Source organism: Sceloporus occidentalis, unplaced genomic scaffold, assembly GCF_023333645.1.
Source record: "Sceloporus occidentalis isolate IW3139 unplaced genomic scaffold, rSceOcc1.0.p SCAF_3, whole genome shotgun sequence".
NCBI classification, from domain to species: Eukaryota; Metazoa; Chordata; class Lepidosauria; order Squamata; family Phrynosomatidae; genus Sceloporus; species Sceloporus occidentalis.
This window is the reverse complement of record NW_028316983.1, coordinates 247583856-247599481: the sequence shown is the minus strand read 5'-3', so window position 1 is coordinate 247599481 and position 15626 is coordinate 247583856. Positions and strand designations below refer to the sequence as shown.

At 42.0% G+C, this 15626-nt stretch overlaps 1 protein-coding gene across 4 annotated transcripts in view; it reads right to left on the bottom strand.

The window, feature by feature from the left end:
- The window catches only part of LOC149317740 (1-phosphatidylinositol 4,5-bisphosphate phosphodiesterase gamma-1-like), a 100834-nt gene that overhangs the window by 67100 nt on the left and 18108 nt on the right, over positions 1-15626 (bottom strand). For all 4 annotated transcript variants that reach the window (XM_089518126.1, XM_089518127.1, XM_089518128.1 and 1 more), the window contains exons 3-5: positions 8146-8295; positions 3194-3287; positions 1871-1918 (exon numbers count right to left, since the gene is read on the bottom strand). In XM_089518126.1, coding sequence (XP_089374252.1) covers positions 1871-1918; positions 3194-3287; positions 8146-8295 — 292 coding nt within the window. The remainder of the gene's footprint in view (positions 1-1870; positions 1919-3193; positions 3288-8145; positions 8296-15626) is intronic.

Here is a 15626-nt window from a genome sequence, read left to right as displayed (position 1 = left end):
TTACTGCACAATTAAAACCACAGTTAAAAGCATAAAAATATAAGAACATAAAAGCATAAGAACATGAAAACATAAACATCAGTCAATCACGGGGTCAGCTGCTCTCGTTCCATACTAGTGGTCTTCATAGGAGGTCAGCAGGGTATGCGTGGCAAAAGTGCTCTGTCTTTACCGCCTTCTTGAAGGTTTCCAAGGATGGAACAAGGCGGGTCCCCTCTGGGAGTCCATTCCATAGGGACAGCTATACTGAATGCCTTTTGGGAAGTAGAAACATGTTTGGATGCTGGTATCTCCAACAAGTTCTTCCCACTTGTTCTAAGAGTGCGGGGCGGATTGTATAGGGAGATGCGATCCCGTAAGTAAACCGGACCCAAGCCATGTAGGGCTTTATATTGTGCCCGGAAGCTAATTGGGAGCCAGTGTATATCTTTCAAGATAGGTGTTATATGGTCAAGTCTCGAAGAGCTAGTGACCAACCTGGCTGCCACATTTTGCACTAGCTGAAGCTTTCGAACTTGATACAAGGGTAGCCCCATGTAGAACGCGTTGCTGAAATCGAGACGAGAGATTGCCAGAGCGTGTACTACAGCGTCAAGGTCCTTTCGGCTGAGGTAGGGTCACAGTTGGCATATCAACCGAAGTTGATACCAAGCACTTCTGGCTGTCGCATCCACTTGAGATGACAAAGGTAGAGACGGATCCAGAAGTACTCCCAGACTGCGAACTTCATCTTTCAGGGGAAGTGTGACCCCATCAAGGAGAGGTGGACAAATTTCCCTCCCCGGAACTAAGGAGCCTATGGCAAGTACCTCTGTTTTCTCTGGATTCAGCTTGAGTTTGTTTTTCCTCATCCAGCCCATTACAGTTTTAATTATGGTAGTTGAGGGACAAAGACTGGAGGAAAGATATCAAGATCCTTCCTGGGCACCAGTTCGTTCCGTGCAACTGAGGAAGTAGCTTGGCTCAAAGGTGCTGCAAGATCCCTTTGCATACAGCCCTTCGTTATGTGACATAATCATACCCACTTCTTCTCTAAGCAAAACATTTCTAAGTCACAGAATCACAGACTTGGAAAAGGTCATCTTGGCCATGACTGCCACACCAAAAGCATCCCTGACAGATGGTCATCCACTCTGCTGAAAACCTTCCAGGAGGTAGGGAATCCTTCTTTGGTAGTCCATTCCACAGCTGAACAGTTATTACTACCAGGACGTCTTTCCTAGCATTTAGCCAAAACCTCATTTCTTTGTTACATGAGACTTCAGTTCCTACCCTCTGGAGTAGCAGAAAACAAGATGGCTCTAGTTTCTATGCAGCTCCCTGAGCCTTACAAGGACCTAAGGTGGCTTAGGACAAATCAAAGCAAAGTACAACTATTTGATACAAAACTTTCAAAACCATTAAATAAACAATTCTGTTAAAAGCACTATATTAAAAAGAAGTTAAGAACACGTTAGGGCATATTACAAATTATAAAATCATAACACACACCATTAAAAGACCTTTCTTCCAATAGCAAGTTAAGAGCCAAAGGTCTGCCTAAGTAAAGAGAGTTTTGCCTAACAGTGGAAAGAGGACAGAGAGGGGGCCAAGTGAGCCTCACATGGGAGGGAATTCCACAACTTGGGAGCAACTACCATGAAGGCTCTCTCCCATGTCCTCACCAAACACACCTGTGATGGTTGCAGGATGGGGAGAAAGTCCTTGCTCAACCTGGTTTTCAGGTTGTTCACAATGCACATGAATAGAATGGGAGAGGAGGGAGCTGATGACTGAGGAAGGACGCGAGTATTTAAGTCTGTTTCTAAGGGTGTGTGTTGTGGGGGAACGTATTATGACCTCCAAAGAGAGAACTGCACTTCACACTCACCTGCCTTCTCTCGACCTGTCCATCGAGTCAAATTGTTTTCTCAACCACCTGAGAAGAGAGGAAAAGAATAAACTTTAGGAGAGGAAGACATATGTAGAAGAAACTACTACTTGGCATGAAACAGGGATTTTAGTCAGTATTTTCTACTCTGCGATAACAGATAGTTTAATTCAATCTTAGGCAGGGCAAGGATACATCTCTGCTAAAATGATTCCAGTATTACATCCTTTGCCTTCCAAACACAAGAGTAACAGAACTGCCTTACTGGCTCAGATCACATAACATGGGGGGGGGGGGATGGAATCATAGAGTAGGAAGGAGTCTTACTGATGGTCTAGTCAAGTGGTTCCCAAATTTTGGTCCTCTAGATGTGTTGGACTTCATAATTCCAGACTGCTGGGCAAGTTGGCTGCAGTTTCTGAGATCTGAAGTCCAAAGCAAATGGAGGACCAAAGGTTGGGAACCACTGTTCTAGTCCACCATCACCCCCAATCAATGCAGAAATCCCAGACCTAAAGTGCCCGTAACAGAGGACTGCCCACCCTTTGGTGAGGGAGTACCCGCCTTCTTAGGTAATTTGCTCCATTGCCCAATTGTTCTTACAGATAAAAAGGAATTTCTTTTCTGAATGTTCCCAAGGTGTCTCTATCCAAGAGAAAAGTTGACTACACTCTCTTTAGAAAGCTGAACTACAGGACAGCCTCCTTAAGTGAGAAATGGCAATGCAGATAACTGGTCGGTTCTTAGCTAACAGACCCAGGGAAACAATGAGGGCAAGAGTCACAAAGTGATCCCATGACTATAAAGACAAGACTCAAAGAACAGGAAAGTACACTGAGGGTTATCTAGTCTAAACCCTGCCAGTGCAGTAGTCCATCATTAAAATACTCTTGAGAAGTGGTCATCCAATCTCTTTAAAAATCTCCAATGAAAGAGCACCCATCATTTCTAAGGTAGGCTACTGTAGTGTCAAGCAGCACTCACTGTTGGGAAATTCATCCTAATGTTTATTTAAACTATCCTTTCTTGTGATTTGGATCCATCACTTCTGGTCCTACAATCTGGAGCAGCAGAAAACAAGCTTCCTCCTTCTTCTACATGACAACAGTCCTTCAGATATTCAAAGGTACCCTCTGTTTCCCAGCCCCTCCAGAAACGAGGACAGAGATCAGCATGATCAATAGATGCTAGCCATCCATTGGGAACTTCTTAATGGAATGGAGGCTGTATTCACATGAAAAGTAGTGTGCAGCATTCTGTATGGGAGAGTTCAATATCTGCACAACGCACACCCTGTTTATCTAGGCATCATTTTCTCCGCACCTTTCGATATAGAGTGGTGTCGGTGCTCGCTGTGTGTCAGTCACCAGCCAATTCAGGCCTGCCACCCAGAGATTGACATCATCTTCACAAAATGCTGTGGGAGAAAAGATAACAGAAGAAGATTAAGGAGAAAGGAAGGGAGACTTTATCTCATCTCTCACATCCCAAGGGAAGGCAGCCGCAGATGACTCTTCTGGCGTGGAAGTCCAGTTCCTCGCCCACAAAGCACTGAACCCAGTCACTCTGTGTCTAAGCTAGGGATGGGAGTCATGTGGCCCTATCAATGTTCTTAGACTTCAACTCCCATCAGCCTTGGCTTATGTACACAACAGTGGGAAACGTCGGGAGTTTCAATCCAACAACCTCTGCAAGGCTGCATGATTCCTCTTCTCATCTAGGCCAGGGAAAGTACTGCCCACAGGCCAAGGGCTATTTTCATGATCCTCTTGGGGAAAAAAGTCCTAAAACAGTCCAGAAAGGGAGCAAAACACAATGAAATCGTCACCCCACTTACCCCACAGGGGACGGGGGGGGGGCATTAATAAATGTTATTTTCTAGCACAGGCAACCTTCCAATATCCTGTGCAATGGGAGGGAGAATGAATCCCCTGACAGTTATCCAACTCTAATCTGAGCCCTCTTTACTCTGATGGTTCTTAGAAAAAGAGAGATGATTACAGGTTGAATCTCCCTTATCTGAAATGTTTGAGACCAGACATGTTCTGGATTTTGGAATACCTATATTTGCATATACAGTACACACATAATGAGCTATCTCACAGATGGGACCCAAGTCTAAACACAACATTCATGTACATTTCCTATACAATTCAAGCACATGGCCTGAAGATAATTTTATGCACAAGATTTATAATAATTTTCTGCATGAAACAAAGTTGCTGTACAATGAACCATCAAAGAACAAAAGTGTCACTGTCTCAGCCACCCATGAAAAAAGGTTAGGTGTTTGGAGCATTCTGGATTTCAAAATTCTGGATAAGGGAGGTTCAACCTGTACTGAAGTAGAATTCTCCCAGAAGAAGATAGCAAGATGTGTAGTTTGTAGGCAAAAATTGCAGAAAATTGCACCAATTCCACCCCCCCCAAACATGAATTGGGGATCTTTAGGTGACTGGGGGGGGGGAAGCTCAGGGGCTACAAAAGTGGGTCCCAGGGCCACATGTGGCCCACAGGCTACAATATGCCCCTTCTTTAGAGCAGGAGTGGGAAGTCTGGAGGGCCACACGATTCCTACTCCTGCTTTAGACAAAGGTTAGCATATGTTCTATGAAGAGAAACAAGGTATTTTCTAGGGAAGAGACTGCATCCTGTATTCACAGCACTGGCTTGAAGACAAAACTGTGGGCAGGTGCGTCACACCCCTTCGTATTCTGTTAGTCATAGGAAGTTTATTTATATTGGCCAGCAGCCCGGGTGACACAAAAAGCCCTGACAACAACACCCTTTCCATTCCAGATTTAGAACCACACCAAACTAAGTAGGGCAAGATCAAAATGTAAACTTGAGGTGACAGCCAAAGGTGAGACTAAAGAAAAACAAATGATTTTTTTAAAATGACCTAAAATACTAGGAAAAAAAGAACAAGCAGAACTACAGATCGGCATTGAAGTTGCGTGGCTGTAATGGTCATCGGGAAAAACCCACAGCCTTCCTGGGTAGTTCTGCACCTTTTTACTGAACAAGAAGGGTACAGTTTTTTGTGGGTTTTGGGGGCTCTGTGGCCATGTTCTAGAAGAGTTTATTCCTGATGTTTCGCTGGCATCTGGAGCTGGCAAGAAGGGTATCATTTTGTATAATTTTTCCACACCATTCTAGACCGGTTCATGTTTTCCAGTTGTCTCCTGTTATCTGTCTTGGTCCAATGCCAGTATACAAAGGGCAGTCCAATAGATAAGGGAGACACATTTCTGGTCAAGTTCCACAAATACATCAGGAGCAATGGTTAAAACAACTAAAATAATGGTTAAATATCCTGTAAACTTCCTTAAGTCCCAATGCTGAGGAAAAGGCAGGATAAAAATGAGTCAGATCAGATGATTATGATGATGATGATGTGTCTTCTAAACCATTTCTGGGCACTGTAGTTTTAAGAAAGCAGCTGTGGCAAAGGAAGAAGGCGAGGGGCCACATTAACCCCTCAAGAGACCTTGAAACTCTTAGCAAAACATACTGATTTAAAAATTGCTCTCCTGCTGGTCTGGGGCATTTTTGCATCATTTTTGAGTCCTCCTCAGTCTAAAAGCCTTTTTTTCACAGCACTATAAATGAACAATGAAAGGGCCTCTAGTTGTTAGCAGTTTCCCATTAAAAAGCAACTTTACATAATACTAATTTGCAGAAAAACAGACCCTGGGAGAGACAAGACAACAAATCTGATTTTGATCACAATAGCACTTGATTATTATTTTTTAGGCAGATGAAAATGCATGCCTAGGAATCAACTTACAGACAACTCCGAACTACAAGATTTCTATGGGTCTCATAAGGGAGCATAGCAATATAGCATTGTTTCATAACCCCAATAATCCCTTTCAGTTCTCCCGAAATTCATCTCTCCTGGAGTTACTCTTGATTTCATGGGCTGCAAATGTTTTCTCCAAGTCATATTTACAGAGAAAATCATTCCCAAATATAAAACAGCTGTGACTTGCTAAGCAAGATGGCAGTCTACTTAACAACTTTGCTCTCTGGAATATGGCTGTAAATATAAACATCTGTTTGGAGAACAGTTATGGGCCGTCCCCTTTTGCAGAAATCCGAACTTTTGGAAAGTTGCTTTTTTGGACTACAGTTCCCAAAATCTCCCAGCCAGCATGGCCAATGGATGAGGTTCTGAGAGCGTTAGTCCAAAAGTAACTTTTCAAAGCTTTATGCAGTATGCATGGAAACACAGCCACAACAGCAATATCTCATGAGTGTACAAGAAACACTGAAATGTTGTGCTGTGATCAAACCTATGCTGGGACGCCTAAAAGAAATGTTTAGGCCACCCACCACATACTTAATATGAGAATTAAAGGGAGACATCCCTGCCTTACCACTTTATTGACATCAGTTATACCAATCAGATGTTCCTAGAACCTGCAGAAACATGGCTGTTTATCTAAGGATGCAATACGTATAAACCTATTATTAGGAGATGTAATCTGTAATCTACACTAACCTGAGCTAGCTGCAGCTGCAGACAGTCTCGATTTACTCAATCGAAAACAGAGGTTAGAGCTACAAAGGCTGCAAGTAGTTTCCACATCATATTGCTCTACATATCTACGTATACACATTGCTCTACACATCTACATTGCTCTACATATTATTTGTCAGTGTGTGAACACCATTTAATTATTTGATCTATATGCCACCAATACAGAATCATAGAATTACAGCATAGGAAGAGACCACAAGGGTCCCATAGGCCCAGGACAGACTGTCAAGAAATGGCGGCCTGCCGATGCCCTTTTTTCTTCGCAGGGATGGCGCAGCCCCCAAATGGCATGCTGTCACTGAGGAGCAAAAAGAGCCCGGTATTTCCGGGTTCTTTCTGTGGCACCACAGTAACGTTGCAAGTGCGCCATTGGTGCACTCACAACGTAAGCAACAGGTGGTGCCATGCAGACACCGCATGGCGCTTACATCACAATGGCGGCACCGTGTACACGGGGCACCACCACTGTAACGCCACCAATATGAATTAGGGTTAGGGACTGTGTGGTTGCTGCGCGCTCCCTAACCCTAGTATTGGTGCTAGTACACCGCTTATTGGCGGTGTGTACCACACCTTAGCCTAACATTCTGCCATGGAGGAATATATAACTAAAGGACTTCTGGATGATGTCAGAGGACCGGGAGAGAGGCAGAAAGATTATATAAGATAGCACCCTCCTATTCCAGTTGAATCTACCTGGGATATCTACTCCTCCACTATGCCCCATCACAGTTACTAAAATAGATTTGAATTTGCACATCAGATGAGCCTGAATTGGGCAGCGAGGACTGAAAGGTCACCAAAATCCATGCCCTTGATTCCAGTTTGTATCACTGAATACTAAAAATCAAGATTGTCCAGGTTATCATATTTACTATTTCTGTATATGGGTGTGAAAGCTGCACCATGAAGAAAGCCAAAAGAAAGAAAAGTCACATCAAACATGGAGGTCTGTGGATACCATGGACTGCCTAAAAGATGAGTCCTAGAGCAAAACAAGCATGAATTCTCCCCAGATGCCAAGATAATTCAGAGTGTATCTGCACTGCAGAAATGATGTAGTCTGACACCACTTTATCTCCTACGGTTCCATCCTACAGAATCCTAGGATTTGTAGTTTGGTAAGGCATCAGCATTTTTGGAAGAGACAGCTAAAGACCTTGCAAAATTGCAAATCCCAGGATTCTATAGGAGCTACAGCACTTAAAAATGGTGTCAAACTGCATTATTTCTACAGTGTAGATCCCCAAACTTTGCTCTTTTAAGGGATTTTGGACTTCAGCTCCCAGAAACCCAAGCCAACATGGGAGCTGAAGTCCAAAATCTCTTAAAGGGCACAGTTTGGGGACCACTGGTGTAGATTCACCCTAAACTGGAACTGATGTACTTTGGCTTTATCATGAGACAAGACCATAATACTTGGTAAGGTAAAAGGCAGTAGGAAAAGATGAAGACTGCATTGATGGACAGACTCAACCAAGGAAGCTACAGGACTGAGTTTGACCTGATATCTGAGCAGTGCTGTTGGTAGCAGGGTGACCTGTAGGTCTCCCATTCATAGAGCCACCATAAGTTGAAGTCAACTTGATGATAGTTAACAACAACAAGGAGTGAACTGAGAGATGGTCATAATCCATGAGTTCAATTGCAAGTAAATGGAGGGTTTAGGATGAGCCCTTCTCAATCTGCACACTTTTACACTCCATCAACTCCCCTGAAATACACTGACCTGCAACACTCAAAGTCTTCAGACGGAAGTCCATTCCATATAAGATGACAAAACACAAAGCAGAGTCCAACTTCCGAGCATCTTCTGGATACCGTTCAAAATCCCGGGAATTCTTGCCTGGTCGGATCTCCTTAATTTCTCTAATATCCACTGCAGGGAAAGAAAAAGATAGGGAGATGAACATACTGAAGTTTTCAAACACCTGGAGGGTTATGATGGTTATGCAACACTCTCTCCACCTCAAAGGTTCTGGGGGATCTGATACAGTGGGTTCAACATGTATTCACTCTCCTCCAACCATCTTGCACAACAGATCATAATTGTGTATTCTGCATTAATTAACCTGGAGTTAGCGCTGCCATCTGCTACCATATTGAGAGAGCCAATTCATACGATGCCCCAAAGGGGCACTGAAACAGAATTAATTAATCTAGAATTTTAAAACCACTCTGCAGGTTGAGTCTCCCTTATCTGAAATGCTTGGGTTCGTCTCTTCCAACTCTATTATTCTATGATTCTCCGAGAAGTGTTTTGGATATACATTTGCATATATATCCATAATGAGATACCTTGGAGATGGGAACCACATCTAAACATAACATTCATTTTATGTGTCATATATACCTTATAGACATAGCCAGAAGATAACTTAATAATAATAATAATAATAATAATAATAATAATAATAATTTTGTGCATGAAACAAAGCGTATCTACACTGAACCCCATTTTGGAAGAAAGGTGGGATATGAATCGATTAAATAAATAAACAAACCACCTGAAAGTAAAAGTGTCACTATCTCAGCCAACCATGAAAAAAAGTTTTGCTCTGTGGAATATTTTGGATTTCGGAATTCCAAATAAGGGAGATTCAACTTGTATTTGTTGTGGTTGTATACTTTCAAGTCATCTCTGAATTACGGCGACCTGTATTAGGGTCTACTTTTCCCACCAATCCTTAATGTTATATATCATGTTATTTTGTGAATCCAGATATAATGCTCCTTGTCTAATTCACTCTTTCTCCAACTTGGGTGGCTGCTACAGAGCTTCCACACCATTCAACAAATCTATAAGGGAGGTAGAATTCCACAGGTGCAGCTCTCCATCATCCAGACAAGGGGCAGATGTACCTGTTGAGCTTCTGCATGTCATACAAAGATTATGGGACAGTTCACACTTGTGTGTCCAGCCCTTCGTTATTCCACACTTGACTCTCAGCTGAACACAGGAGCCATTTTCTTTGAAAACGGGCCTCTATCATAAGGCTGAAAACAGTCAGTATAGACTGAGGCTGCATCCGAACTGCAGAAATAATCCGGTTTGACCCCCACTTTAAGTGCCACGGTGCCATGCTATAGAATCTGGTGTCTGAGCAAACTACTATTCCCAGGATTCCATAGCATGGTGCCTTGGCACTTAAAGTGGAGTCAAACCAGATTACTTCTGCAGTGCGGATGGATCATGAGTCTCCCTTATCCAAAATGCGTGGGACCAGAGGTGTTTTGGATTTTTAAAATTATTATTTTGGAAAGACCTGTCTTTGTATTTGCACATTCACACATAATCAGCGATCTTGGCAATGGGACCCAAGTCTAAACACAGAATTCATTCATGTTTCCTATTATATATCTCAGACACATAGCCTTAAGGTAACTTTATTTATATATTCATTTGATGTTTATGCCGCCTTTCTCTCAGAAGGGGACCCAAGGCGGCTCACAAATGAATACATTTTAAAAGCTTTACAATAAAATTTTAAAACAATTAAAAGCCTCAGACAAAAACAGTATAAAATCACACACATTAATAAATAAACAAATAAACCGTAACTATAATACACACCCGATATAAAAGCCTAGATACATGTGAAGTCGAAGGCTTTCATGGCCAGCATCCATAGTTTTTTGTGGGGTTTTAGCCCAAAAAACTTATATACATGACTATGTATTAAAAGCCTGCCTGAATTTTATATGTAATATTCAAAATGATATTGTGCATGAAATGAAGTCGGGGAACATTCAGGGTGAGCAACTTCATAACTGCAAAGGAAATTAAATTAATCAAAATGTACCAAAGTTATATAAATAACAAACAAGTAAATAGAAGTAGATCAATATAAGAGAATAATGTTGCACAAACCAGAAAACGACAACAAGAAGTTTAGCAACAGTTAATACAGTTATAGATCGAAAGAATACTATCTTTATTATATGAGAATGTTATGTTACGTAAAATAGAATTATTAAATGTAAGAACCTATGTGTATAAATGACTATGATATAGTAAAAATTAATTTAAAATAACTAAAAAGGGGGACAGGGCATGATAAAATGTAGGGCATTAAAAATGTAGGATATAAGAGAAGGGACATAAAAATTTAAGAAAAAGAAGTTTAAATATGCATATTTGTTATATGTATTTTAATAGGTCATTGTTTTAGTCTAGTCTATGTCTATGTTTGGGTTTGGTTCACTATGTCCATGTTATGTTATGTTTATGTTATTGTGTTGTGTTTTATTGTACTGTATTGTATTAATATTGATTTTAAATGCTGGAAAATAAAAAAAATCTAATTAAAATGTAGGACATTGCAAAATAAATGCTAAAAACTCTGGTTTCTCTTCAGATTGTATGAATCTTTCACCTTTTAAAAACACTCATATAAAGGTAAATTCATGCTTCTTTGTGCTAGGTGCATAAATGACTATGTTATAATAAAAATTAATTTAAAACTAATAACTGCAGAGGGAGACAGGGCACAGTAAAACGTAGGGCATTAAAATACATAGGACATTGCAAAATAAAAACTAAAAACACTCATATAAAGATAAATTCATGCTTCTTCATCATGCTCCAAATGGAGGACATTTTGGAATTCCTCCTGGACAGGAGTTTAAAAAGGATTTTAAATTATTGTAAGCCATCTTGAAGCCCTTTGTGGGAAAAACTGAGATATAAATCTTTGAAATAAAACGCAATATAAATAAAACATAGGAAAAAGAAGGCAACTGGTCACCTTGCGTACGGTACACCGAACCATTAGAATAGCAAAGGTACCACTGTGATGATGATGATGATGATGATGATGATGATGATGAAACTTTATTTATAAAGCGCTGTAGGTTTATGTAGGAACTTAAAATAGGATAAAATAAAATAAACCTGCCAGTGGCATACATTCTAGAAAATGGAATATAATACAAAATTAATGCACAATATCATTCAACAAAAATATATACAAACAACAGGAATATTTTGGATTCTGGGCTTCCGGAGAAGGGAGACTCAACTAAGTGAAGCGAAGCGAAGCAAATAAATAAAGTAAATAGAGACCAAAGAGCCAGAATAGGATTTTAATCTGAGACTGAAGGGTCTTTGTTCCCCGTCTCCACAACTGGGGCCCAGTATGCCTTTCTCCCTTTGGTCAATTGCTTTGCAAATGTAGGCCTCAGGGACCATCAAGGGCCTGGTTGCCCCGGCAACGCCAGGATGCTGCTGTCAGGCAATTGTAGGCCGCCATCCGCTTCCATTCAGACGCGCGCCAGGGAAATTCGGCTAGAAAGTTGCCCACGGCGGGCGCCAGAAACGGGTCAGGACCGGGGCTGGTTTTGGAGGTCCCCCGTTTCAAATATTAGGCCATCTCTGTGTGATTTATCCAAGGGGTAGGGCTCAGGCCTTAAAGGAATGGCTGTATTCATCACCAATGAAACGCAGCGCACAACAGACAGCAGCGCAAACATCGGCCTCACATAGTTTTTTGTGGGTTTTTTGGGCTCTGTGGCCATGTTCCAGAAGAGTTTGCTCCTGACGTTTTGCCAGCATCTGTGGCTGGCATCTTCAGAGAATGAAGATGCCAGCCACAGATGCATTCTCTGAAGATGCATTCAAATGCCTTGTCTGAAGATGCCAGCCACAGATGCTGGTGAGATGTTAGGAATAATCTCTTCTAAAAATGGCCACATAGCCCAAAACCCCACAAAAATCTATGGATGCTGACCATGAAAGCCTTCGACTTCACATCAGCCTCACAACTTCACTGGCACTCACAATCTGACCCCTTGCCTCTGTTATTCAATGTTATTCAATCTCTTATTCAATACTGGTTTCAGCAAGGTCTTTGACAAGGTTCCCCATGATATTCTTGCAAACAAGTTAATAAAATGTGGGTTAAACAATGCAACTGTTAAATGGATTTGTAATTGGTAGACTGGCCGAAGCCAAAGGGTGCTCAACAATGGCTCCTTTTCATCCTGGAGAGAAGTGACCAGTGGGGTGTCCAGTGGGGGTCTGTCCTGGGCCCAGGGCTATTCAACATCAATGACTTGGATGAAGGAATAGTGGGCATGCTTATCACATTTGCAGGTGACAGCAAATTAGGAGGAGTAGCTAATACTCCAGAGGACAGGATCAGAATGACCTCAAAAGATTAGAAAGCTGGGTGAAAGCTAACAAAATGAATTTCAATACAGAGAAATGTAAGGTACTGCACTTAGGGTGGAAAAACAAAATGCATAGATATAGGATTATGGGGGACACCTGGTTTATGGAGAGACTTATAGGTGTGAAAGGGATCTAGGAGTGCAAGTAGACTAGAAGTTGAACATGAGTCAACAGTGCAATGCGGCAGCTAAAAAGGCCAGTGCCAATTTAGTCTGCATCAATAGAAGTATAGTGTCTAGATCAAGGGAAGTAACAGGGCCACTCTATTCTGCTTTGGTCAGGTCCCATAGTGCTGTTTCCAGTTCTGGGCACCACAATTCAAAAAGGACATTGAGAAACTGGAGTGTGTCCAAAGGAGGGCAACTAAAATGGTGAAGGGTCTGGAAACCATGAAGCCCTATGAGGAACGACTGAGGGAGCTGGGGATGTTTAGCCTGGAGAAGAGAAGGTTAAGAGGTGATATGATAGCCCTGTTTAAATATTTGAAGGGACGCCATATTGATGAGGGAGCAAGCTTGTTTTCTGCTGCTCCAGAGACTAGGACCCAATGGAGTAATGGATGCAAGCTCCAGGAAAAGAGATCCCACTTCAATATTAGGAGGAACTTCCTGAGAGTCAGGGCTGTTCGACAGTGGAACACACTCCTTCCTTGGAGATTGTGGTGGAGTCTCCTTCCTTGGAGGTCTTTAAACAGAGGCTGGATGGCCATCTGTCAGGTATGCTTTGATTGAGAGTTCCTGCATGGCAGAAGGGGGTTGGACTGGATCAGGGCCCTTGCGTTCTCTTCCAACTAGAATTCTATGATTCTATGATTTTATAATAAGTTTATAATAAAGTTTGACACTGCTTTAACTCCATGGCTCCAGGCAATGCAATTCTGGGGTTTGGAGTTTTGTGAGATATTTAACTTTCCTTGTCAAAGAGCTCTGGTATCACAACAAACGACAAATCCCAGGATTCCAAAGGACGGAACCATGGCAGTTAAAGTGGTGTCAAACTGCATTATTTCTGCAGTGTAGTTGCAGCCTCAGCTCCCATCATAAAAGGAAGTTTGTATATTTCCACACAATAAGCCATATCAGAGAACAAAATCAGCAGATTTCTACAAAAGTTGTTCCCAGAACACCGGCTCACACTCATCCATCTCTCTATTGTTCCACTCCATCTGTTTCCCCGTCTTCCTCCATTTTATCTGTCCATCTCAATGTCACTCTTCCCTTTCCTTGCATAGATCCATGCTTGTTTTCACAGCCTTCCCTTCTGCACAATTCAGTGTAAGAAAATTTAAAGCAGCCAGAGAAACCTGATACAATATCATCTAAGTCGGCTCATGTCGTCTATTCTCTGGGTCTAATTGATTTAAATCAGTCCTATGGCAGCATATAATAATAATAGGATTTATTTATATACCACCCAATCACTGGGAATCCGGGCGGCTTACAACAGAGGGGATAATAGACGGTTCCCTGCCCTCAGGTTTACAATCTAAAAGACAGGACACAAAAGAAGAAGGGAATGGGGAGGGGGGGAGGGGATCAGGTCCAGCATTCTTCTCTCCCTCTGAGGCCTGGACCAAGGCAGATGGACCCGAGGGAGGGCTCTTCTTCTACAGGCTAGCCCTGGTGGAGCTGGGCCTGCCTGGTCAACTCCCTCATAGGCCGGAGGATGACAGTTATGGAGGAAGGAGTCTCTTCTTCCAGGCTAGCCCTGGTGGAGCTGGGTCTACCTGGTCAACTCCCTCACAGGCCGGAAGATGACAGTTATGGAGGGAGGAGTCTCTTCTTCCAGGAAGGCCTGATGGAGCTAGCCTGCCTCTCTCTCCCTCAAGATGGTGGCTGAAGGGAGGGCTTGTCTTCTTCCAGGCAGGCCTGATTGGAGCTAGCTAGTTTATATGTGATAAACTGAAAAATCATGTGCCTCTGCTGTTATGACCCATAGACAAATATTATGAGATCAAATTTAGGATTTTTAGACTGGGAATGTTCAAAATATTTATTTAAGTATCTTTAATTATACTTAGTGTTCACCTCTGGGAATTAATCTTATCAGTAATAACTTCGTGTGTGTGTGTGTGTGTTATTCATTTTATGTTCATGAATTTTAGCAGTAACTCTGTGTGTGCATATTTGTAATTTATACCTTGGTTTATATTTCTGTTTTATGACCGTAAATAAATGATGATGATAACTAATTTTACCCTAGCTGTGCATGTGCTATGCTTGCACTATTTTAAATTGTTTCAACTGGTTTTAAGTTGTCTGGTTTTTAACTGATAAATGATTTAATATATTTTAGTCTATAATTTTTGTGGGTTTTTCAGGGTATATGGCCATGTCCTAGAAGAGTTTATTCGTGACGTTTCACCAGCATCTGTGGCTGGCATCTTCAGAGAAACATCAGGAACAAACTCTTCTAGAACATGGCCACATAGCCCAAAAAACCCACAAAAATCTATGGATGCCGGTTACGAAAGCCTTCGAATTCACATATTTTAGTCTCTTTAAATTATTGTTATTATTTATTGTTTTAAACTGTTGTGGAACAGTCAAAGGCATATATACACATGCACACGCTCACCAATTAAAACGTGCAACAAAACTAGCCTCAAATCCTCTTTCTAGTGTCTAGTTATTGCAACTTGCCGCAAAGAGAGTCCTGGATCTCCTCCGGCTCAATCCATTGCCCCTTGGGAACCCAAACTCTTTCCTCTTGGCATTGCGGCCCAATTGACAGAACCTGCCTCCCTCGCCTTGTGTGTTTCCTCTCCAACCACAAAGCTGAAGAGGCACCTTAGACAGGCCCTTTCCCCAGACTTTATTCTGGGACGTTTTCGGAAACTCGATCGCAAACAGACCGGGGCGGAGCGGAAGACTGGATTAGTGCGCAGGCAGCCGGGGAAAAGGCGGAGGGGATATTTCTGTCTTTTGCATCTGACTGAACAATAATGTTGAGAACTCTTTCATACTTTCCTGCCCAGCCCAAACCCAAGAGGACCAAACAAAGCAGTCATCTTTGGAATAAGACAAGCCCTTAACCAA